At 23.1% G+C, this 27,760-nt stretch overlaps 2 protein-coding genes across 2 annotated transcripts; both read left to right on the top strand.

Annotated features, from left to right (window-relative positions):
* Positions 1 to 134: 134 nt before the first annotated feature.
* Positions 135 to 12,596, top strand: LOC114934023 (aminopeptidase N-like). Its single transcript, XM_029306626.2, has 11 exons — positions 135 to 245; positions 2,146 to 2,651; positions 3,207 to 3,680; positions 4,910 to 5,090; positions 5,539 to 5,692; positions 6,873 to 6,954; positions 8,773 to 9,146; positions 9,710 to 10,005; positions 10,767 to 10,999; positions 11,609 to 11,968; positions 12,295 to 12,596. The coding sequence occupies exons 2-11, from the start codon at positions 2,170 to 2,172 to the stop codon at positions 12,527 to 12,529; spliced, it is 2,871 nt and encodes a 956-aa protein (XP_029162459.2). The 5' UTR covers positions 135 to 245; positions 2,146 to 2,169; the 3' UTR covers positions 12,530 to 12,596.
* Positions 12,597 to 13,160: 564 nt separating this feature from the next.
* Positions 13,161 to 26,944, top strand: LOC114934016 (aminopeptidase N-like). Its single transcript, XM_029306619.2, has 12 exons — positions 13,161 to 13,276; positions 14,990 to 15,495; positions 16,073 to 16,546; positions 17,842 to 18,028; positions 18,396 to 18,549; positions 19,219 to 19,300; positions 22,452 to 22,822; positions 23,374 to 23,672; positions 24,411 to 24,640; positions 25,804 to 26,169; positions 26,285 to 26,354; positions 26,440 to 26,944. The coding sequence occupies exons 2-12, from the start codon at positions 15,014 to 15,016 to the stop codon at positions 26,560 to 26,562; spliced, it is 2,838 nt and encodes a 945-aa protein (XP_029162452.1). The 5' UTR covers positions 13,161 to 13,276; positions 14,990 to 15,013; the 3' UTR covers positions 26,563 to 26,944.
* Positions 26,945 to 27,760: the final 816 nt, after the last annotated feature.

The raw sequence follows: 27,760 nt of genomic DNA, 5'->3' as shown, positions 1-27,760 counted from the left end.
TTACAAAAATTCTTTAATTATGTATTGACATTTATCAATCTGGTAACGATTGAATGAGACGATTTTTACATACCTCGGGAATAACCTTGGGAAATTATTTACATGAGATTTATATATTTCATATGTTATTATCCTGCAAATGTCGTCAGTTTTCAATTGTCCTTTGGAGAGGTAACATCACAAGTAAGCGATACACACTCGGCTACGGTGATTCGGCTTGTCATTTTACAAACAGATAAAGTAATGTAAGTCAAATATAAAAATTCAGATATTTCTATTAAATATAATAATATTAAAATAAATAAAGATTTCACTATCTTAGAGTTTTCTATTTCTAAAAAATATTTTATTTTAATGTTAAAATAAACATTTAAATATGTCTTTTTATGTTTTTATAATTATTATCTTTATTTCTCTTTTGCATATTGCATATAATATAAATATATTTAGATGTAAATATTATAATAACATTTCCAATTTTTTATTATATTATTACATAATAAAAAATTGAAAATGCTATTATAATATTTACATCTAAATATATTTATATTATCTGTGTCTACTTATGATTAATCATATAAAAATTAATGAAAAATTTGCTATATTAAAAAAATAAAAAAATATTAAAGTATTAAAAAAGAAATAAAAATTATAAACGGATTAAGTTTTGTTTCATATATATTTTCCCGAAAAGATATTTAGAAGCAATATTTTCTCATATATGTTAAACGAAATTTAACATATATAAGAAATCAGTTTACATTCTTAGAAAAATGTTTATATAATGAGTAAAAATAAAAAATTTGCATTATGTTTTTTAATTTTCTGATGAAACATATACATCGATAAAATTTCAAAGAACATGAATATCAACATGTTTATTATCGGTTGCCTTAGAGTATAAGTACATGATATACAAATGACATAAATATGGTGATAATAACATATTAATAATAAGCATGATAAATTTCAAGGAACGAAGTCTAGTTATTAAAAAAAATGATTTTATACATATTATATATGCTTAATAATTTAATATTTCAGAATTCAATATTAATAAAAGCTTTATAATATACATTTAGATAAACTTATTTTATAAAGTGTACTAAAAGTGTGACCAATTGTTCAGGAAATATTTGGATACTTAAAAACAAGAAAAAAGTTGATATATATTATAATTATGTTAATTATGTTACCAAAATTATAAAAAACTTCTCTTCTTTCAATTTTGAATTAGGATGTAAGGCAAATAAATATTTAATTTCATAAAAATAAAGTTATATAAAAATTAACGCAACTCCGGACATATATATTAACTTTTTTCTTGTTTTTGTATTCCATTTATTAGTTACATTTATAATTTATTTTTAATTACCATAGTTTTAACGTATTTCTTAATTGTCAATATTATTGCAGTGTTTTTAAAATAAATATATGAAATATAATTGTGACTGTTGTTTTAAAATACAGATTAAATTCACTAATCAAGCATAAAATTGGAATAAAAGGAACTTTATCGAAAACAATTAAACAGTATACCAAAATTTTAATATTAATTTTTATAAATATAAATATGTTACAATCATCACCTATAGTCAATCAGATAATGTTTAGCAAAATGGAATATATGTATTTTTATCTTTCTATTATTTACTTATTATAAATACATATAAATAAATCTGTTTGTATGTGTATTGAAAACGTTTTATAAAAAAAAATTGTCGAAAATTGAAAAAAGTTGATATCATCAGTTCTCAGTCATATTGTAAGTTATAAATATGGATTGAAAAATAATTGCTTTGTATAATTCATCTATCTTAAGTCATTAAAAAGTAGACGCCGATAATATTGTGTAAATACTGAGAAAACTAATTTTCTGGGAACTAAATGATTAGGCACACACAATTTTAACTTGACGTTTATTTTAAACACATATTGTATGTAATAAAAAAATATACAATACAATTTATGTAAAGATATTTTAATTTTTTCATTAAAATCGGCAGTCTTGCGTTGTTTTACATTATATATCATTATTTAACATTATATTTGTATACATAATATTTTTACATTATACATATATTATAAATTATTCTCTGATTCTGTTTTTTGTTTCACTTACTCATCAAAGAAATGTTTTTGCAGATATCTTAGACGAGACTAAGCACGATGTTCCTAAAATTGTCATTGAATATTTTATTATATATCCTTGTAATGACGATGGCCTTTTCTATCGAAAATACGAGAAATTTGTGGCATAGTGGGACTGCTTTGACTTCCTATCATTTCTTGAACAGTCTGACATCGCTTCATTATAACTTGAAGATATCATTGATGCCTGGTTACGTGTCTCATGGAGAGTCCAATATTACTGTTTATATTCGTGATCTAACACGAGACTTAACTTTACTTACATCAGAATATATAAATATAACAACAGTAAATTTAAAATCGTTCGACAATAAAAGAATCTATATACCAAAGCGTTTCTATAGTCGCAATAAGGATTACGTCGTTCTTGATTTTACCTCATATTTGTGGCCTAAAAATAGTTTGGAACTCGGATTGTATATTCTATACGTTAATTTTTTAAACGTTGACACGAAAGAACTTCCGCAAACTTGGTACACATACGATAAAGAAAATAAAAAGTGAGTATCTAATGAAATATATTAAAAAATTAGCTACATTATTTACGGTGTATATATATAGATTGTCCCATTTCAAACAATTATCTGTTTTATTTGCAATTAATTGGCCTCATTATTCCGTGCATAATAAAATTATAAAGATAAATGATTACCGAAAACCAACTATTTTACAACATATTTTACATTTTGTGTCAAAAAGTTGACTTCAAATTTTATAACTCAAAAAGTATTTAAGAACAAAATATTTTTAGAGCGTTTTGGAAAGCTCTTGAGATGAGCTACAAGAACATGCAACCAAAATAGTAGGTTTTATTTATAATAAAAAATTAAAGATGATCTTTACGTAACCTTCACACGACTATCGATAATCAAATCTTTGTTACTATATCTTATATCTCATTTGAAACCCATATAACTATTGTTTGAACCATCATTTATCAATAAAATTATTGGTTTGCGAGATATAACACTGTAAACCTTACAAAATGCGATAGTCACATGTAGTATATTTTATATATCAATAATTGTTAAAAATTTGTTATTGAAATGTTTCAGGTTTATTGCAACATTGTTCCAACCCACAAATAGTCGACCATTATTTCCATATTTTTACAAATCTGAATTAATCACCTTTAACATCTCAGTAGAACATGATAGACGATACATCGTTTTATCAAATATGCCGATAAAGAATCGATTTATATCTAATGACGTTATGCTTACGCATTTCCACGCGTATCCTGTGACATATATTTACGATGTAGCACTAATTCTGATGTCGTCTAATATGACACCTTCAAATCCCGAATATGATACTTTTCTCTTTCCTTCTTCGAAAATAAAGATCAATACGTGGAGCAGATCGCATTTGGTACCACACATGAAATTTGCGCGACGTGTTCTCGAAAATGTAACCATGTATTTAGATGACAATTGGAATATTATGAGAAGAGTCCTAAAAGTGGATTATGTCGTTATTCCAAATTTCGAGGGCAATATCAGGCAGACTTGGGGATTGATATTTTACAAGTAATACAAATTACTTTTTGAATTTAAAAATCATAATTATAACTTATTAAAATATATTTTATTATCAACTTTTAAAACTAAAAAAATTTAACACATTTATTTCATATGATTATTGTTAGAAATTAAAGAGTAATTTAATGAAATAGTGATTTATACATAATTTATCGGAGATTTATGTACATAAATTATTTTAACATTTAGAAAAAATCCAATAGTCGGAAATATACGTACATTGGTGTCTAAAGTTATTACCATAAGTGATTTAAATGACGGTAAATAATACATGTGTTGTTAATATAGTAAAATTATCGAATAACTACATTTATATTTATCATGTAATAACTACATTTAATTGTTCACATATTAAAAAAATTAATTTATCATTACTTGCAATAATCTTAAATCGTGAAAATATTTAAAATTATTTAGCAATATTAATTATGTATGTATATAATACATTTAGGTTTAATCAGCGATGTGCAAAATGGATGTCTAAATTCATTTAAAATAGAAAATGCAAAATATTTGGAAGTTTTTAGTTTAAAATAAAAAATGCAAAATGCAAATTGTTTTTTAGATATCTGCCTAAAATAGGAAATAGTAATTTTTATAAATAAATATGATTTTTCAAATATTTTGATATATATAAATTCTCATTTTTCATTATTTATTTTTTACAATTATTACTTATATTTGAATTCTTATTTTTTATTAAATTTTTATTAATTTTACAAACTTTTTGCATGAGCTTTCTATATAAACTTTCTTCCATAAACTCTTTAAACTTTTATAAATTTTATATATTTTTATAATATAAACAAAAAGTAAAACATTGCATAAAGTTATACAGAATTGCAAAAAATGTTTATTGATTGCATTTGCTTAATGACTCCTGTAATTACATTTTGATTGTTTTAACTATACATATATTATTATATATCTCATTTAATTTTTGGTTTTTTACGAAAAAATGCATTTGAAATAAAAATGAGTAATAAAATCTATTTAAATGTAAGTAAAAATAATTTTTGAAAATCTGTATCTTTGTATTTTAAATGCAAAATACAAAATACCCATTTTTACATTTTATATTAATTTATTTTAAATGCATTTATTTAAAAAATTTAGATGCATAAATATCTCTGGTTTTAATGCAAATTAAAAATGCTTATATATATAACAAAGAAGTATCGACATAATCATGTTATTCATTCTATTACACTTTTCAGTGAAACGTATATTACCTACAATGAAGAATTATATCCTGTTGAGTATAAAGGTACAGCAGTACACTTAATATCTCATACTATAATATATCAATGGTTTGGTGATCTCTTCTATCCATTTTGGTATACTCACGGGTTAAACCAGGGTTTCATTAAGTTCATCGAAGCATATATCATTGATAAGGTTATTATATTATTATTATAAATTTATTGTAAATTATTATTGTTATAAATTTGTGAAGCTAGTTAAAAATATTTTCTGCTGATATTGTAATAACCTGAAAAGATTTGAAATTGGTTTCCCCTCTATTCATTAAAAATAGAAGAAATACGAAAAAATATTAAAGATTTTATTTTTTAACTTCTTACAATGTTTTAATAATTTAAAAAGAGACATATAGATAACAAGTATATTTAAATTTTTTATTATAATTTGCAAATACTTTGCAGTTTGTTTTTTGTATAATTTGAATAACATCTTTATATTTCAAATACTTAGACATCAAGTAAAAATGCACAATTATAAAATTATATAATATTATATTATATAAATATAATATGAATGTTTTATTTAGAAGTCAATTTATTACATGTATCAGTGCGTGTTATTAATCCTTCTTTTCTGTCTCTAGGTTTTTCCAAATTCTCGGATAATGGACTTGTTCATAATTCAAGATCAGCATGAATATCGTTATATGGACATACACTTTCCTCCTAATATTTATGGAATGTATGTAAAAGATGTCTTTAAAATTAATTCACGTTCTATTTGTCAACAAATTCTAGGTACGTATGGATGTATGTGTCTGAATTATATAATTTGATTATTTTAAAAAATATAATTATTTATATAAATATCTGTAAATGTAATATAATTAAATATTAGTAAAATTCTAAATCATAATAAAATATCTAGAAAAAATTAATTAATTTTAATTTTATGTTTATTTATTCTTATTTTAATTAAGCTGTAAAAGAAAAAATTTGGTAAAAAGTAAAATGAGAAGAGGCACTTCCGTTGATCTTGACCTCGACATATGATAACTCTGAATATTTATAAGGTATTAGCCACTGGTCATTATTTATTAAAAAGTTATTAATAAATTAAATAAACAATAATAAATAAGTATGTGTTTAACTTTATACTTTAAACGTAATTTAGTGTACAATCAATATTATTTTGCATATTTACGTTTATGGATATTTCAAATGTTGAGTATCATATCATCCCCCTTAATAACATATAGCAAACTCAAGGTCAATAGGTGAAGTGTCTCTACCATCTTCATTTTTACCTTACATTATATTTTTAAGTTATATATATTTAAGTATAAATATATGTTTTAAATATTATGTATATACAAAGTATCCCATTTTAAATGATCCACGCAAACATCTCAAAAAATATTAGAGATACGAAAAAATGTTTCAAACAAAAATTGTTTGACTTTAAGGGAAACATAAGATGGTGTTATTGGTTTGACAGTTGGATAGTCGTTTGTAGGTCACATTGAATGAAAATCATCTTGAATTTTTTAACGGAACTCCTTATTTTTTATTACATACTTTTGTAGCTTATTTCGGGTGCTTTTCAAAACCCTATAATAAAGTATTTTCTCATGGAATACTCTTTGAGTCATAAAGGTTTCAAGCTAACAATTTTTTGACATAATATAAAATATCATGTAAAATATTCCATTTTCAGTAATTATACCTTAATACTTTTTTGCACGGAATAATGAGACCAATGAATTATAATTACCGAAAACAATTTTTGTTTAAAACATTTTTCGTATCTCTAATATTTTTGAGATATTTGCGTAGATCATTTAAAATGGGACACTCTATACATATATATATTTTAATATATTTTTTTAATATGTATATACATATATTTAATTTTTAAGTATATATTTAAGTGTACATATATTTATATATAATTATACAATTTATATTACTATAATAGGACCCATTGCATGGCGCATGTTAGAAAGTGTAATACCCAATAATGCGTTTTGGAAGAGTATCAATACATATCTAAAAACGGAGTAAGTGACAAATACATTGTAATATACATATGTATAATATATTTATTATAATGAAGATATTGTGGACAATGTTGGTTTTGTCGATTATTTATAATATTGATCCAGTTTTTTAATCACATTATTTAAAAAATTTATACGGGATTTAAATTTTGTTTGTACTTTCTGTTTATTTTTAAATTATTACTTTGGTTCGAATAATATACAGCTTTGGCCAAAAAGTATTAGGTACTCTATAATAATTCTATTATCTTATGTTTCCGTGTAAAAAAAATGAAATCATAGAACTTATAAAAGAAAGTGTTTTTTTATTGTTTATTCAATATTGGTATCTTCTCCTTTTGTTTTAATTACATCAGCAATTTATTGGGCATAATGGCTACTATAATTGACATCATTGTTCTGGTGCTACATTTTTCAGTCTTTTAAAATTTCTTTTTTAAATGCGTACTAATATATTTGCGATAATAGCGACATCTGACAGCAGACTAGCGTTATAACGCCAAAAAAGTGATATAGCAATTAAAATAAATCAGTTGTTTATTGACCCATTATAAGGGGGCCGCATTCCGACGGATGCTTTGAGAAGTTTTTGTTTTTTGCTTTTTTATCGACAAAAATATAAGGTTAGATAAACTATAAATCTATTTATTAGTTATACGGATTGTTTTTATCTGAAATTAGAACGCTTCGCTTTTTGTTAATATTGATACTTTAATATGTACAGGAAAAAGATTTATTAATCTGTATGGTCTCATATTTCTTTATTACAGAATTATGAATTCTTATTCTGTAATTAAGAAATATGAAACTATACAGATTGATAAATCTTTTTCTTATACAAATTAAAGTATTAAAATTAACAAAGGGTGAAACGTTCTAATTTCATGTAAAAAACAATCTATATAGCATATAGCCAATAAATAAATTTATAGTTTATTAAACCTCATATTTCATCGATAAAAAAGAAAAAAACAAAAGACGTCTCAAAGCATCCGTTGAAGTTCAGTCAACCGTTTAGAATTCCCTTAACTGAGATATCTATTCTTAAAAATACTCTTCAACATTTCAATATAATAAAAATTAACAATAGAATCATTTCCAATAAATATTAAGAGAATATCTCATAAAATAAAGGTGTCTAATACTTTTGGCCAAGGCTGTAGATTTTTCATTAAAGAATTATCGATTGACTATATTTAGAATAACTTATTTCAAATTGAACTGGAATTGATTTATAAATTATAATTTCAGATATTTATTTAGTTTTAAAAGAATGCGGAAACTGTCTGTTTTATTGATAAAATGCGAAGTTGTATTCGACAATAAATCTTTTTATTAATTATATGGATTAAAAAATTCTTCTCACAATTAAAGTATTAAATATTTAATATTAACATATGCGGAGAGCGCTATAATTTTAGGGGAAAATACAAAAAAAATTAAAAAATTACATTTTTGTATTGACCTTTTTCCATTTTTTTTACACAAAATTTAAAATTATATTATTTGCACGTCAAATTAGTAAATATTACAAAATTACATTAACATTCACTAAACTATTTAGAAGAAAATAATATTTTATTGAAATTCTGGCTTTTTTCTGAGCATTCGGTTTTGTCAACGCTGAAAACAACTAAAAGGATATTAAACTGCAGCGATTTTTTATAAGATAAATAGATTTTCTATAACATGAATAGCGCGTTGATACTTTTGTTTTCGATTATCTCCTAAATATTCTTAAAATAATAATTATGATTATATATCTTCAGAATTTAAATCAATTATATGGTATTTTTTCTACAACGTCAAATTTTACAGGTTGATTAACGTCAATTCAAGACTTCCTGATAATCTATGGAATATTATGCAGACTACCATAGATAAATCAGCAATTGAGAATTATGAAATAGACATAAAAAAAATGATGAATGTTTGGACTAAACAGAAGTACTGTCCTGTGCTAAATGCGATACGAGATTATAATGGAGCTTATATGAATATATCGATAGACAAAAAACAATTTCTCAATCAATCAACTTTTTTTATACCCATCACCTACACTACGGAAATGAACATCGATTTCAACACAAAATCGCCAACGATTGAGCATTATTTAACAGAGTCAAATCCCGAGTTGAAAATACCCATTAAAGATGAAAATCTATGGGTCATTGTCAATAAACAACAAATTGGTAAATATCATAACTATACTTTAACAATTAATACTATAACAATTAATACATATTTTTTTAAAAATATAATTAAATCCTTATATCTCCTTATTTCCTTTCACCATATAAAAACAAATATTTGCCGATAAAACAGACAGAGTTAACATTTCCTTAAAGTTTCTATTTTTTTGTTATATAATATATCTATCTTTATTAAATATTTAAATTTTAAAATATTTTTTGTAAAGATTGAAATTATATTTTATACATTACATATAATAATATTCTTTTAAAATATTTTTCATATATTACCATTAAATTTATACAATTTCAAACACCACGTACGTTGCTTAACTTATTGGAGCTTTAACTTTTTATTTAAATTAATATCCTAAATATTTTTATAATTGATAACATTGATAAAATATTTCCATTTTTTTAATAATAAAATATAAATGTGTATACATATTTTAATTTTTGGTACATATTTACATGCTTCAAATGAAGAAAATAAATATAATGTGTAATATTTTATTATATTTATTAAAAGAAATAATCGAGAAAATTAATTTGTTGAATAATAGGATTCTATCGCGTCAATTATGATCCAGAGAATTGGCGAAGAATTGCACGTTATTTAAATTCTGAAAATTATATTAATATACATGTTCTCAACCGAGCACAAATTATCGATGACGCATTTCATCTTGCGATAGAGAAAAAACTGAATTTCTCTATATTCTGGGATCTTGCGAGCTATTTACCGAGAAAAGAGAAAGATTATATAGCATGGTACCCTATGATCAAAGCTTTTGAATACTTGTCGAACTATTTTGCAATGATAAATGCACTTGACGAGGATCTTCCTTCAGCACTCAAGGTATTTTACAAATTGTAGCTTTAAAATCGTATAAAATATTAAAAATTAATATATACAAACAATTTTGTATAATAATTCTTATTCGTAAAAAAATTGGTATAGTAGGCATAATTAAAGAAAAATTTAATTATGTGCTAATTATATATGATAAAGTTTTAATAATATACTAATTTAAATTGTTTGATATCAATAATGACATTTCTAATAAATTCAGTAACTCTTTATATTTTTCTAAATTGCAAACAAACTCAGTATTTATTTTAACAGTTTCTTTAAGAATCTACGTGGCATATCTTTTAGATTAACATATAGAAAGATTTGACATTAAATTCATCTACCAGCTTTTAATCGCAATAAAATCTGACAAATTTTATTTTATAAATGAGATCATGTGTTGCAAATTTTGTTTTTTTACTTATCTGTTGTTTCTCTTATAAACTTTTGCTGAAAAAACAAATTTTTACTTAATTTAAATTATAGTTTAGCATATCATATCCAAATTTTGGAATCGTGTATAGTTAAAAGTGTTAAAATAAGCGATTTATAATTTGCTGATAAAGGAATTAAAGGAATTAGAACATAATTTATTCGTTATTAGCATAAATGAATTTACCAATTCGGATTTTATTTTAATAACTGATTCAAATAATTTATAATATATAATAATTTTAGTAAATAAAAATGTGTATTTTCTTGCATATATATATTTACCTTTGTATATAATCTAAAGCTCAAATAAATATATATTTTTTTCATTATAGGAAGTATCAGTAAAAATAAAAAATATGTTTGAACATATGAAAGAGCACATATATATATTTCTATATAGGTACGGGGGTATATACAATGAAATAGGACTCTTTAAAGACGATTTTGATAAATATTTAAAACTGGATTTCCTAAAATGGGGATGTGTTATCAATAATTATTTGTGCACGGAAATTGCTAAAAATAAATTGGAATTGTATTCACAAAATCGTGCATTAATAAGCAAGTAAGTTTTTTTAAATATTAATTATTTCTATGTAAATATTTTTTATATTCTATTAAAAATATAGTTTATATGTCAAAAATAATACAAAATTAAATACAAATATATGCAGATTATTATTATCTATAATATATGCCACACACATATGTGTCTTGTTAACTTAATTTAGTAATTTTTGTATGTATATATAAGAAAAAGAATAAAAATAAAAATAAAAATCAACTAAAAATCTTTACAATTTTGCAAAATATAATAAATGTTAAAGAAATAAGAAAAACTTATTTTTGAATTTCCTGTGTAAATTATCTACATAAAATAAAAAAATAAAAAATAATAAATTAAAATAAAAACAATTTATATTTTTTTCAAAAAATACAAATACAAAACAATTTTTACAATAATTTATCCATTATTTATTTTCTTATTATTGTTTTTATATATACGAACAGAGATTATACAAAAAAGAAGAAAAGTTTATGGACACATTTTATATAATTATATATATTCATATTTCTATATATAAATTTTTTCTTATATATTTATTAATATAAAAGTGCAGTATGTTAAATATTAACATGTCAAAAACTTGAAATTAACTTTTTATTTGCTTAGAATTTCGCCTGGATGGGAGGAATGGATATATTGTAATGGTTTAAAGACAGCGAACGTTAGTATGTGGCTCACTGTATATTTTATGGCATCTAGTATGTATAAGGGAAATTCCGATTATAAAATGTTGAAATACCTTTGTTGTTCTGAGAATCCTGACATTATTGTTCTATATCTGTGGACTGTACTACCGGAATTTAAACAGTACTTGTTAAATAGTCATAAGATGCTTACACAGAAAAATAAAGATAAAATTGATAGTTTAATTACTAATATGTTTCTTTCTACTCTTGCGAGACAAGCCGACCACGCTCTAGTACTTAAAGAAATACTGACGTCTTATGGAAAGAATTATAAAAACAGGTAACAACTTTCATTCTATAAATATATGTATATTGTAAATGATCAGGAAAATTTATTATGTATCGTATATATTTTTATGCAACTGGCGCGCGAAAAGTCGCCCTTTCCGCATATGATGGGATTTTAAAAAGGGCTTTCCACGCACCTGTCACACAAAATATCGTAGCTAACATGTGCGGGTCATAAATCGGCCGATCGTGCAGATTGTCATACCCGACTTCGCCTCGTGCGCCAAACTTCCACACTTTCGGCCGATTTACGATCTCCCGCACTTGTTAGCTAATATACTATTATTATATATTTAAACATATACTATTTTTTTATAGTCCGGTCAATATGACAACGGCATTAAACGTGCTTATTAATAATGTGTATACTAGTAATCTACTTACCAAGGTAAATTTTATACTTTCCTTTATACATATTTTTACAAAATTTTTGTTTAATGAAAAAATAAAAATTAAAATAATATTTATTTCAGATACTTTAATTTGCAAAACAAAATATGCCATCCTTATATTATCAATTTATTTAGTACAAGTTAACGACGCGCTCTCATAAATTGATCGCTCAGATCCATTTTTTTAACGATATGTTCGAATAAAAGTTTAAAACCAGAAGATAAATGAATATAATTGAATTGATATAAATGAAATAATATAGAATAATATATATAAAAAAATTGAAAAAATAAAGAACAAATTTATATTAAACATCTAATACTATAGCATAAATATATAAATATTTAAAATAATATTTTATATATTTATAGTGTTTTATATATTTGTTATTTATTTATATATATAATATAGTTTATATATATGATTATATAGAATATTATAAAAAATTTTTATATTAACTTTTCTTTCACGTAATAATTTTTAACAATTGAATAACATAAATAAAAATCATGTGTAAATGAATAAAATACGTGCATATAAATAAAGAATACGTGCATATAAATTATAGTTTGTGATTTTTTTAATCTCCAATAAGGAGAAAGGTAAATCCGAGAAAATGAAGAAAAATAAAATTCATACTTTGAAAACATTCTTAAATTATAAATAAATATTTTTAATTATATGTATTGACTTTTATCAATCTGGTAACGATCGAATAAGACGATTTTTACATACCTCGGGAATAACCTTGGGAAGCTTTTTACATGAGATTTATGTATTTCATATGTTATCATCCCGCAAACGTCGTCAGTTCGCGTCTGTTCTTTGAAGAAGTAACATCACAAGTAAGCGATACACTCTTGTCTAAAGTGATTCGGCTCGTGATTCTACCACCAGATAAAGCAATGTAAGTCTCTCTCTCAGATATTTCTATTAAATATAATAATATAAAGATAAGTAAAGATTTTGCTTTATCAGAGTTCTCCATATCTAAAAGATATTTTATTTTAATGTTAAAATAAACATTTAAATGTCTTTTTATGTTGTTTAGTCAATCATCTTAATTTTTCTTTTGCATATTGCAGATAATATAAATATATTTAGATGTAAATTATAATTGCATTTTAAATTTTTTATTATATTTATACATAAATTAAAAATTAAAGACAGATTAAGCTTTATTTGATATATTTTTTCACGAATTGATATATATATAATAAATATTTTCTAATTTGTTAAATTAAATATAACATACATTCCAATAGAGCATACAGTCTCGAAACGGATATATTAAAATAAATCCAAATATAAAACATTTAAATTTATGTTTTAAATATAATCATTTAAAAATTAATGAAAAATTAGCTATATTAGCGTTCTCCACTTGTAAATAATATTTTATTCAATGTTTAAATAAATATAAAGTTTTCCTTTTTTTATTTCGGATATTATCTTTTTTTCATATATTTCATGTAACATGAAAACATTTAAATGTAAATTGTAATATTTTTTGAATTTTAAAAATTTTAATTGGTTATAAAAGAAATAAAAGTTAAAAACGCAGATTAAGTTTTGTTTCAAATGTTTTTTCCCGAAAAGATAACTAGAAGTAATATTTTTTCACATATGTTAAATCAAATATCAGTTTATATTCTTAGAAAAAGGTTTATACAATAATGAGTTAAAATGAAAAGTTTGTATTACGTTTTGATTTGCTCATAAAACATACAACGACAAAATTTCAAATAAGTTTAATATCAACATATTTGTCGGGTTTCTTAGTGTATAAGTACATGACTTACAAATGACTTATAAATCTGGTGATAATAACATATTAATAACAAGCACTTTATAAAGTGTTCCAATCGCTCGGGAAGTGATTGGATGATTAAACTTTATCAGTTCCATTTAGAAGCTACTTTTATTTACCATAGTTTTAACGTATTTTTTATATTTTCAAGATTATATTTGTGTTCTTAAATCAAATATATATATAAAATATAATTAACTGGTTTTTTAAATATAAACTAAATTAAACAAGCATTCCATAAAATTGGAATAAAAGGAGCTACATCGAAAACAGTTATACAGTTATATTATATTTTAACAACATAGTTTTATAAAAATAAATGTTGCAATCATCATCTAATTAACTTGATAATATTTAGCAAAATAAAAAATATATATATTTTATAAATATATATATGTATTGTATATAATTTTCTCTATTATTTTTTTATTTTTAATTAAATTACATAATTAAATCTGATTGTATGTGGATTAAATATATTTGACCATTATAAGACCATTGTAGAAAGCTGAATAAAGTTAATATCATTAATAAATTTTTAATCATATAATAAATTATAAATATGTAGACTTAAACACAATTGAATTGCGTAATAAAGAAATATAAAATACAGCTTATATAAAGATATTCTCATTTTTTTACTAAACTGAGCAGTTTTAACTTTTTTACATTATATATCATTATTTTACGTTATATTTTTATACATCATATTTTTACATTTTATATTATTATTTTACTTTATATATTATAAATTATTCTCTGATTTTGTTTTTCGTTTCACTTACTCTCATCAAAGAAATGTTTTTGCAGATATCTTAGACGAGACTAAGCACGATGTTCCTAAAATTGTCATTGAATATTTTATTATATATCCTAGTAATGACAATGGCTTCCTCTATCGAAAATGAGAAAAATTTGTTGCATAGTGGGACTACTTTGACTAGCTATCATTTGTTGAATAATTTTATATCGCTTCATTACAACTTGAAGATATCACTGATGCCTGGTTACGTTTCCCATGGAGAATCCAATATTACTGTTTATATTCGTGGTCCAACACGAGACATAACATTACTTACATCAAAATATATAAATATAACAACAGTAAATTTAATATCGGTCAGCAATAAAAAAATCTATATACCAAAGCGTTCATATAGTCGCAATGAGGATTACGTCGTTCTTGATTTTACCTCATATTTGTGGCCTAAAAATAGTTTGGAACTCGGATTGTATATTCTTTATGTTAATTTTTCAAACGTTGACACGAAAGAACTTCCGCAAACTTGGTACACAAACAATAAAGAAAATAAAAAGTGAGTATCTAATGAAATATATTAAAAAATTAGCTATTATTTACGGTGTATATATGTATATATATATATATATATATATATATACATATATAGATTGTTCCATTTCAAACAATTATCTGTTTTATTTGCAATTAATTGGCCTCATTATTCCGTGCATAATAAAATTATAAAGATAAATGATTACCGAAAACCAACTATTTTACAACATATTTTACATTTTGTGTCAAAAAGTTGACTTCAAATTTTATAACTTAAAAAGTATTTAAGAACAAAATATTTTTAGAGCGTTTTGGAACGCTCTTGAGATAAGCTACAAAAACATGCAAAAAAATAGTAGGTTTTATTTAAGAAATTAAAGATGATTTTCATGTAACCTTTACACGACTATCGATGGTCAAATCTTAGTTACTATCTTATATCCTATTTGAAACCCATATGACTATTGTTTGAACCATTTATTAATAAGATTATTGGTTTGCGAGATATAACACTGTAAACTTTACAAAATGCGATAGTCACATATAGTATATTTTATATACATATATCAATAATTGTTAAAAATTTTTCATTGTTTCAGGTTTATCGCAACATTGTTCCAACCCACAAATAGCCGATTATTTCCATGTTTTTACATATCTGAATTGGTCACCTTTAACATCTTAGTAGAACATGATAGTCGATTAACGGTTTTATCGAATATGCCGATAAAAAATATGTCTATATTTAATGACGTGACGCTTACACATTTCCACATGAGTCCTATGATATATATTTATGATGTAGCATTAATTCTGATGTCGTCTGATATGAAAACTTCTGATTCCAGCAGATATAATTCTTATGTCTCCCGTTTTCCGAAAATTAAAGTCAATACGTGGAGTAGATCGCATTTGGTACCGCACATGAAATTTGCGCAACATGTTCTCGAAAAAATAACCAAGTATTTAGAAGACAATTGGAAAATCTTCAGGAGAGTCCCTAAAGTGGATTACATCGTTATTCCGAATTTCGAGGGAAATATCAAGCAGACTTGGGGATTGCTACTTTACAAGTAATAAATACATTTAAGATTTAAAAATTATAATTATAATTGATTAAAGCATATTTTGTTTTTAGCTTTTAAAACTAAAAAAGTTTAAAACATGCATTTTATAAGATTATTGTTAGAAATTAAAGAGAAATTTAATGAAATAGAGATATACACATAATTTTTCGGAAATTTATATACATAAATTATTTTAACATTTAGAAAAAATTCAATAGTCTGAAATATATGCGTGCATTGGTGCCTAAAGTAATTTCTCTATAAGTGATTTAAATTACAATAAATAATAAATGTGTTGCTATTATAACAAAATAATGAAATAATTACATTTATATTTATCATGTAATAATTATATTTATTTATTCACAAATTCGAAAAATTAATTTATAATTACACGAATCGTTATATACAATTTCAAATTTTAATGTTGAACACATATGATTATATTTCTATCATTAAACATATTATTATTAATTAACATAATAGCTATATTTTTTATATTAATCTTTATTAGAAGATTTATTTTAACACATCAAGGAAATAATATGGTAAAAATAAAATATTTGCTTATTATATTTTTAAAAAGAAAAAATAATAGGTACATAAAGTTAAATAAAATAATTTGATAAACTTAACATAATACATGTTTACAAAAAATGAAATTTTTCATTATCAAGGTGTAATATTAATTTATTTAAGTGTAATATTAATCTATTTATATATTGCACGTATATAATTAATTTATTTATTATTAATAATTAAACAAAATAAACAATTTTGCAATTGTTAAATTTAAATTCTTATTTTTTATTTAATTATTATAAATTTGAAAAACTTTTGCATGTGCTTTCTATTTAAACTTTCTTTTATAATCTCTTTAAACTTTTATAAATTTAAATATTTTTAATATAAACAAAAAATAAAACATTGCATAGAGTTATATGAAGTTGCAGAAAATGTTTACTGATTACATTTGCTTAATTCCTTCTTTAATTACATTTTAATTGTTTTTCATATATATTATTATATATCTCGATTAAATTTTTAGTTTATACGAAAAAATACATTTGAAATACAAAATAAAGTTATTATTTAAGTGTAAATGTAAAGTAATTTTTGAAAACTTGTTTTTTTTGTATTTGAAATGCAATATACAAAATAATCTTTTTACATTTTAATCTATTTTAAATGTATCTATTTCAAAAATTTACATGCATATCTCTAGTTTTAATGCAAGTAAAAAATGCTTCTATATAATAAAAAGTATTGATATACATAACCCTTTTATATACAATTTTCAGTGAAACATATATTATCTACGATGAAGAATTATATTCTGCTGCGTATAAAAGTATAGCAATGCGCTCAATTACTCATGATATAATATATCAATGGTTCGGTAGCCTTTTTTATCCGTCTTTTTGGTTAAATCACTGGTGGTTAAATGAGGGTTTCATTAAGTTTATCGAAGAATATATCATTGATAAGGTTATTATATTATTATTATTAATTTATTATAAATAAATATAATTATTATTATTATTATGGAAATGTAACAGCTACTATAAAATATCTTCTGTTGATATTGTAATAACATAAAAAAATTTGAAATTATCTCCCTTTTATTCGTTGAAAATAAGAGAAATATTCAAAAAGATTAAATATTTTATTTTTTAATTTCTTGCAGTATTTTAATAATTTAAAAAGAAACATTAGATAGAGTAGATAACAAGTATATTTAAATTTTTTATTATAGTTTGCAAATACCTTGCATAAAATATGAATGTTTTATTTAGAAATAACAAGTAATTGTATGTATCAGTGTGTATTATTAATCCTTCTTTTCTGTATCTAGGTCTTTCCAAGTTCTCGAATAATGGACTTGTCCATAATTCAAGATTTGCATGAATATCGTTATATGGACATACACTTTCCTCAAGACATTTTTGGAAGATATATTAAAGATACCTTTAAAATTAATTCACTTTCTGTTCGTCAACATATTACAGGTACGTATATGTATATCTCTGAATTATATAATATGATTTTTTTAAAAAATATAATTATTTATATAAATACATGTAAATATAATATAATTAAACATTAGTAAAATTCCAAATTATAAATGTCTAGAAAATATTAATTAATTTTAATTTTACATTTATTTTTATTATTTAAATAAGCTGTAAAAGAAAAAATTTGGTAAAAAAATGAAATAAGGGGAAGCACTTCCGTTCATCTTGACCTCGATATATGATGACTCTGAATATTCAAAAGATTTTAGCAGCCGATAATTATACTTTAAAAAGTCTTTAACAAATAAAATTGATAACATAAATATGTGTTTAACTCTACACTTTGAACGTAATCTGACGTAATATAAATATTATTTGCATATTTACGTTTATAGATATTTTAAATACTGTTGACGGTCATCACATCCCTTAAGAACATATGTCAAGCTCAAACTCAAATTGAAGTGCAACTTCTCATCTTCATTTTTATTTTAAAATTATATTTTAAAGTTATACATTTAAGTATGCGTATATATTTCAATTAATATGTATATGTTCTTAAGTATATTTTGTAATATACATGTACGTATATTTAATTTTTATATATATATTTTATTTTACATATTTTTATATATAATTTTATAATTTATATTACTATAATAGGACCCATTATATGGCACATGTTAGCAAGCGTAATACCAGACAATATGTTTTGGGAAAATATCAACACATTTTTAAACACGGAGTAAGTGACACATTATAATATATGTATAATACTTTATTATAATGAAAATATTAGACAATGTTTCGTTTCGTCGATTAATTAATGGATCCATTTTTTTTATCTAATCATTTAAGAAATTTATCGGGGATATATATTTTATTTGTACAATTTGTTTATTTATGAATTATTGTTCGGTTGGAATAATTCGCGATAGATTTTTCGTCAAGGAAATTTTATTGTTTGACTATATTTAAAATAACTTATTTTAAATTGAGCTAAAATTGATTTATAATTTATAATTTTAGATATTACTGTTGCTGTAGTTCTGTTTTACCGACTTTAAGTTAGATTAGGTTCACTTTTTATTGAATATACAAATTTAAAAATTTTCCACAATAAAAGTACTGATAATAATGAATAGAGAGCGTCCTGCTCTCCTGCAACTAATTTTTGCTGTTTTATGTCTCAATATCGATTTCGCACGCAAATATACATACATAATTAATTCAAGTACGAATCTTTTGATACAAACTTTTAATCTTATTCTTATTACTTCAGTAGGGTAGTAGATATTAAACTGACTACACTGGCTGTCTATTCGATTTGTTAAACTATATTTATTGACGTTTCGACCATACGGGTTGTGGTCCTCTTCAAAATTACAATAGAAGCATTCTAGAAATTAATGTACATGCAATCAGAATCAACATTTAAATTGAAAACGTGAAATGTAACAAATGAGACTTACAATGAGTTACTGCATATCGTTATTGACATTTAAAAGTACGTTCCGGTGAGACTTAACTTAAGATCGGATGGTAAATTAACTGCGTTTCACTTGTGTCATCTTGCTACGACTGAGCACACTGTACTAACGAATAAACACGCCGAAAATTATGTCAAAGTTAAAAGTTAACAATATTTACATTCTCGCTAAATTGTGATGTACCATATGGCAAATTACTAAAATAAAATATAAAAAATAAAAAATAAAATATAAAAAGTATAAGGTTATTATCTTATACTTTTTATATTTTATTTTTCATTTTTTATATTTTATTTTAGTAATTTGCCATATGGTACATCACAATTTAGCGAGAATGTAAATATTGTTAACTTTTAACTTTGACATAATTTTCGGCGTGTTTATTCGTTAGTACAGTGTGCTCAGTCGTAGCAAGATGACACAAGTGAAACGCAGTTAATTTACCATCCGATCTTAAGTTAAGTCTCACCGGAGCGTACTTTTAAATGTCAATAACGATATGCAGTAACTCATTGTAAGTCTCAGTATAAGGTTATTATCTTATACTTTTTATATTTTATTTTTCATTTTTTATATTTTATTTTAGTAATTTGCCATATGGTACATCACAATTTAGCGAGAATGTAAATATTGTTAACTTTTAACTTTGACATAATTTTCGGCGTGTTTATTCGTTAGTACAGTGTGCTCAGTCGTAGCAAGATGACACAAGTGAAACGCAGTTAATTTACCATCCGATCTTAAGTTAAGTCTCACCGGAGCGTACTTTTAAATGTCAATAACGATATGCAGTAACTCATTGTAAGTCTCATTTGTTACATTTCACGTTTTCAATTTAAATGTTGATTCTGATTGCATGTACATTAATTTCTAGAATGCTTCTATTGTAATTTTGAAGAGGACCACAACCCGTATGGTCAAAACGTCAATAAATATAGTTTAACAAATCGAATAGACAGCCAGTGTAGTCAGTTTAATATCTACTACCTTAGTATTTCATTCCTGGCGAACGAAATTTAATATTTTGTTCTTATTACTTCAGTATTATTCTTTTATGTCATTTCTCTTGGGAGCGCTATATTTTATGCACAAATAAACTGCAGAACTTTTGTATTACATAATTATTGTTGTGAGGTGATGCAAGAGACTGATAAAAAAACTGTAATTTTTTAACTTTTGTTTTTTATGCAAAATCACAACAGTCCCCGTTTATTATTATAAGTACTTTAATTGTGGAGAAGGATTTTTCAATCTATATAGCCAATAAAAAGAAAAGCCCTTGAACTCAAAATCGGTAAAACAGACATAGTCAGCATCTCCTTAATTTAATTTAAAAAAATGCTGACTCTGTTTTATCAATAAAACGTGAAGTTGAATTCGACAATAAATCTCTTTATTGGCTATACGGATTAAAAAAATTTTTTTACAAGTATTAAATATGAAATATTAACATATGCGGGAAGCGCTATAACTTCAGATTAAAAAAACAAAAAAATGTTAAAAAATTACATTTTTGTATAGGCCTTTTTAAACAATTTTTTTTGTACGTGAAATTATATCATTTTTACGTTAAATTACATCATTCACAGTTTGTTAATGTTACTTTAATAGTGAAAATGAGGATTTTTTAAAAATGTGTATAACCAATAAAAGATTCACGTGTAGAATCCATGCAACTCTACGTTTTAACGTTGATAAAACAAAAAGAGTCAGCATCCTCTAATAAGATTATGAAAGAATTGGGTAAAAAAGAGGAAAAGAATCTTAGTCGTTAATTAAAACTTGTTTTATTTGAGAAGTAATTTCTTTTATGTAAACGTGTCGGTTTCCTTTTTGGCGCATCTGTTGGAAGATTAATTAATATTAGAAATTTGATATTTTGTGTTGAATCAATTATCACCTTACTAGTCAAATGGTATTATTATATCATACTTTATCATAGTCACAATTACTCACAGTTCACATAAATTTTTTGATTTCTGTTAACTGGAAAAAAATATTTTTTTAGAGTTGTTATTAAATTGATACCGGAAATAATACTTTAAAACTGTATTTGTAATTAAAGATGTATGGAAAACATCTAAAATGGTACTAAATTATATAGATTGCTTCTACTTTGATACTAAAGCTACTGCTAACATTTGGCTTTTGAATTATTAACTCATTTTTAAATAAATTTTAATTATTTCAATTTAACATTTTGTCAGTTTTACATAAAATATGAAAATTTGTTACATTGATTGATTATATTACGTTAAAAATATCGACAAAATGGTATCATGTCTTTTAAATTTTTGACATGCATAATTGGAACTTTAAAGAATAATGTTGCATAATTACATTATGATTTTATATCTTCAGAATTTGAATCAATTATATGTTTTATTTTCTACAATGTTAAAACAGGTTGATTTACTTCAATTCGAGACTTCCCGATAATTTATGGGATATTATGCAGACTACCATAGATAAATTAGCAATTGAGAATAAAATAGATATAAAAAAAATGATGAATTTTTTGACTGAACAGAAATACTGTCCTGTGCTAAATGTGATACGAGATTATAATGGAGCTTATGTGAATATATCAATAGACAAAAAACAATTTCTCAATCAATCAACTTTTTTTATACCCATCACCTACACTACGGAAATGAACATCGATTTCAACACAAAATTGCCAACGATTGAGCATTACTTGACAGAGTCAAATCCCGAGTTAAAAATACCCATTAAAAATGAAGATCAATGGGTCATTGTCAATAAACAACAAATTGGTAAATATCATAACTATACTATAACAATTAATACATCTTTTTTAAAAAATATAATTAAATCCTTATATCTTTTTATTTCCTTTTACCATATATAAACAAATATTTGCCGATAAAACAGACAGAGTTAACATTTCCTTAAAGTTTCTTTTTTTTTGTTATATAATATATCTATATTTATTAATTAATTAAATTTTAAAATATTTTATGTAAAGATTGAAATTATATTTTATACATTACATATAATAATATTCTTTTAAAATATTTTTCATATATTACCATTAAATTTATACAATTTCAAACACTACGTACGTTGCTTAACCTTATTGGAGCTTTAACTTTATATTTAAATTAATATCCCAAAAATTTTTTTATAATTGATAACATTGATAAAATTATTCCATTTTTTAATTATTAAAATATAAATGTGTGTATACACATCTTTTAATTTTAGTACGTATTTATATGCTTAAAATAAAGAAGATAATTATGTGTAATATTTTATTATATTTATTAAAACAAATAATCGATAAAATTTATTTGTTTAATAATAGGATATTATCGCGTCAATTATGATGCAGAGAATTGGCAAAGAATTGCACATTATTTGAAATCTGAAAATTATACTAAGATACATGTTCTTAATCGAGCACAAATTATCGATGACGCGTTTCATCTTGCGATGGAGAAAAAATTGAATTTTTCTATATTCTGGGATATTGTGGGCTATTTACCGAGAAGAGAATTAGATTACATAGCATGGTATCCTATGATCAAAGCTTTTGAATACTTATCGAACTTTTTTGCAATTATAAATGTATATGACAAGGATTTTCTTTGGACTGTACTCCAGGTATTACAAATTGTAGCGATAAAATTAGAAATATTAGAGATCATTATATACAAACAATTTTGTATTATAATTATGATTCGTAAAAAATTTGTATGGTAGATTGTTAAAAAAAAATGTAATTATGTGCTAATTATACATATATGATAGTTTAAATAATATGCTAATCGTTCGAAATCAATAATGACGTCTCTAATAAAATCAGTAACTTTATATTCTTTTAACCCGCTGCAAACACCGGCAGTATTTATTTTTACAGTTTCTTTAAAAATCTACGTTGCATATTTTTGTATACTAACAAATGCAAAGATCATTGAATTTTTCTACCAGCTTTTAATCGCAACAAAATCTTACAAATTCATTTTAAATGAGATTATGTGTTGTAAATTTTGTTTTTCTACAAATCCTTTGTTTTTTTATAAACATTCGTTAAAAAACAAATTTTTAAATTATAATTCAGGATATCATATTCTAATTTTAAAATTGCTTATAGTAAAAAGTGTAGGAATAAGCGATATTGAATTTGCTTTAAACAGAATTAAAAGAATTAGTCAAAACTTTTGTTATACACGTGAATTTATTAATTCGGAGTATATTTTAATCACTAATTCAAATAATTTTATATATGATAATTTTGGTAAATAAAAATATGTATATTATTGCACATGTATTATTTATTTTATATTTATCTTTGTATAATATCTAATGATCAAATAAAAAATGTATTTTTTTAAACTGTAGAGAGCAGCATTCAAAATAAGAAACATGTTAGAACATGAAAGAGAGTACATATATCCATATCTATATAGATACGAGAGTATACCCCAACAACTGAGACCCGTCGAAAATGATTTTGAGAAATATTTAAAACTGGACCTTACAAAATGGGGATGTGTTAACAATAATAGTTTGTGCATAGCAATGGCCAAAAAAAAATTGGAATTGTATTTAAAAAATCAAACATTAAACAAGTAAGTTTTTTTATAATATTAATTATTTCTATGTAAATAGTTTTGATATTCTTTTAGTAATATAGTTCATATGTAGAAAATAATGTAAAATCAAATATATAAGTATATACATATTATTATTCTCTATAACATATGTCACACACATACGTGATTCTTGTTAATTTAATTCAGTACTTTCTGTATGTATATACGTATATGAAAAGGAATAAAAAGATAAAATAAAAATAACAACAAAAATCCTTTCAATTTTTCAAAATGAAGTAAATGTTAAAGTAATAAGAGAATAAACGTTTTTTTTATTTTCTGTGTAAATTTTTTATATAAAATTTATATGTATAATATTATTATATATATAAAAATATATATGTATATATATAATTTATCTATATTTCTTAACTATATTTGATTATAATAGTTGACACAGTAAAAATAGTTGAAAAATTTGAAAAGAATAAGAAATAAAAGTTTTAAAATATATAATATATAATTAAAAAATAAAATAAAGTAAAAAAAAAATTTTTTTTTTAAATAAAAATACAAAATATAATTTTTATAATTATTTATCCATTATTCTTCTTATTATTGTTTTCATACGTACGAATAGAGATTATACAAAAGTGAGGAAAAGTTTCACCGAAAAAATTGTATTCTAAGCACCAAGAAGATTCTTTTAATTTAAGATGATATTCTTAATTTATTCTTATTTTCAGAAAAAATTATACAAAATTTAGAGAAATTTCTTCAATTAAGAAGATCCTTTTGGCGCTTAGAATATAATTTTTTGAGTGTTGTTAACATATTTTATATAACTTTATATATTTATATTTGCTGTATATTAAGCAAGCACAAAAGTGAGGAAAAGTTTTACCGAAAAAAATTTATTCTAAGCACCTAGAGGATTCTCTTAATTCAAGATAATATGTTTAATTTATTCTTATTTTCAGAAAAAATATACCAAAATTTAGAGAAAATTCTTAAATTAAGAAGATTCTTTGGCGCTTAGAATATAATTTTTTCAGTGTTGTGAACATATTTTATATAACTTTATATATTTATATTCGCTTATATATTAATATTTTTCTGTATATTTTATAATATAAAGATGCTATATGTTAAATATCGATGTCATCAAAAACCAGAAATTAATTTTTTGTTTGTTGTAGAATTTTGCCTGGATGGGAGGAATGGACATTTTGTAATGGTTTAAAGACAGCAAACGTTAGTATGTGGTTCGCTGTATATTCTATGGCATCTAATATATACAAGGAAACTTCCAATTATAAAATGTTGAAATACCTTGGTTGTTCTGAGAATCCTAACATTATCGTTTTATATCTGTGGTCAGTAATACCGGAACTTAAACAGGCACTGTTAAAAGAGAATGATCATACGATGCTTACACAAAAAGGCAACGATAAAATTAATTGTTTAATTACTAATATGTTTCTTTCCACTCTTGCGAGACAAGCTAAGAACACTTTAGTACTTAGAGACATATTGCCGTCTTATGACATAAATTACAGAAGGAGGTAACAATTTCCATTCTACAAATATACATATATTGCGTATAATCCGGAAGGTTTAATATATATGTTTTTATTATACATCTATACATATGTATAGTATATACTATTTTTTTTACAGTCCAGTCAGTATGGTAACGACATTAAACGTACTTATTAATAATGTTTATACCGGTAAACTACTTACCGAGGTAATTTTTATATTTTCTTTTATACATATTTTTACAAAATTTTTGTTTAATGAAAGAATCAAAATTAAAATAATGTTTATTTCAGATACGTGTATTTGCGAAAAAACATATGCCATCCATAGAATATGAATATGTTGAGAATAAGTTAAAGATCCGTTCTTATAAACTGACCGACCAGTTGCAGTTTTTTAACGATTTGTTCAAATGAGAGTTTAAATTAAAAATTTAATGCATTTATTTGAATTGTTGTGAATGCAATAAATATAGCATAATATATGTATATCAACAAATGCAGCAATAATACACAAATTTATATTAAACACCTAATAATATAGAATAAATATATATAAATATTTAAAATAATATTTTATATATTCATAGTGTTTTATATATTTGTTATTTATTTATATAATTTTACATGTATGATTATTTTGAATTTTTTAAAAAAAATTCTTTTATGATTTTTTAAATATATGTATATTTTGCAAAAATATTAACTTTTCTTTCACAATATTATTTTTTAGTACAATGGAATGAGATTAATAAAATAAGACCAGAATGTGTAAATGAATAAAATACGTGTATATAAATTATGGTTTGCGATTTTCTTTTATCTCCATTAAAGAGGAAAGTACATATACGAGAAGATAAAGAAAAATAAATTCACACTATGAAAAAACTCTTAAATTATAAATAAGTATTTTCTATGCGAATTTAATAAGATAATTATAGAAAATAGTAAAAAGTCAAGAAAATATATTATCAGAGATATGTAAGTCAGCAATTTAAAATTTTTAAGGCATTAAGAATAACTGTGTAATTTATTAGAAACAATAATATTGAAAAAAATAAACAAAAACTTTTATAAGAATTTGAAAAAATATTTTGTATTAAAGATTTAAAAGAATGAAACAAATATATTGTTTTAAAACATAATATGATGGTTAAATAGATGTGTTATTCTCAATTATCATAAAACTTTTGTAATGAAAAAGTAAAGAGAAAATTACAGTGTTTCTCATATAAAAAGCTAGAAGGATTTAAATTTTGTTTTTCATATAAAAGCAATATCAATTTCTTTTATTTTATTAAATTTTTTATTATAGATTTTATATATCATTAGAAGAGAAATTTAGATTTTGCTTACGTTACAATTAAAATAAAAATCCAATAGAAAAATGGAAAAAATGTGAAATAATGTACCTATTTTATACATCATCCAATAACATGCGATCGAAAAAAATAATTCTATATAAAAATCAGACAAAAATAAAAGATACGTTTTTAATTTGCATATAACATAATTTTTTTATAAAATTTCTTCATATATATTTATTTGTATGTTTTAGATATAAAATTCTATACAAAAACATTTTAATTATATATTAACGTTTATTAATCTACTA

The sequence above is a fragment of the Nylanderia fulva genome, unplaced genomic scaffold (assembly GCF_048542155.1).
Source record: "Nylanderia fulva isolate GAGA-0341 unplaced genomic scaffold, ASM4854215v1 Scaffold68, whole genome shotgun sequence".
In the NCBI taxonomy this organism is placed as follows: domain Eukaryota; kingdom Metazoa; phylum Arthropoda; class Insecta; order Hymenoptera; family Formicidae; genus Nylanderia; species Nylanderia fulva.
The sequence above is the reverse complement of the archived record's forward strand: the minus strand, read 5'-3'. Positions and strand labels throughout refer to the sequence as shown.

Bases quoted from the DNA above. Each gene is read 5' to 3' on its own strand.
- LOC114934023 (XM_029306626.2), top strand. From the start codon at position 2,170: ATGTTCCTAAAATTGTCATTGAATATTTTATTATATATCCTTGTAATG. The intron at 3,681-4,909 runs GTAATACAAATT...TACACTTTTCAG, and splicing joins TGGGGATTGATATTTTACAA to TGAAACGTATATTACCTACA. The intron at 11,969-12,294 runs GTAACAACTTTC...ATTTTTTTATAG, and splicing joins GGAAAGAATTATAAAAACAG to TCCGGTCAATATGACAACGG.
- LOC114934016 (XM_029306619.2), top strand. From the start codon at position 15,014: ATGTTCCTAAAATTGTCATTGAATATTTTATTATATATCCTAGTAATG. The intron at 18,550-19,218 runs GTACGTATATGT...TTACTATAATAG, and splicing joins TGTTCGTCAACATATTACAG to GACCCATTATATGGCACATG. The intron at 23,673-24,410 runs GTATTACAAATT...TTTAAACTGTAG, and splicing joins TTCTTTGGACTGTACTCCAG to AGAGCAGCATTCAAAATAAG.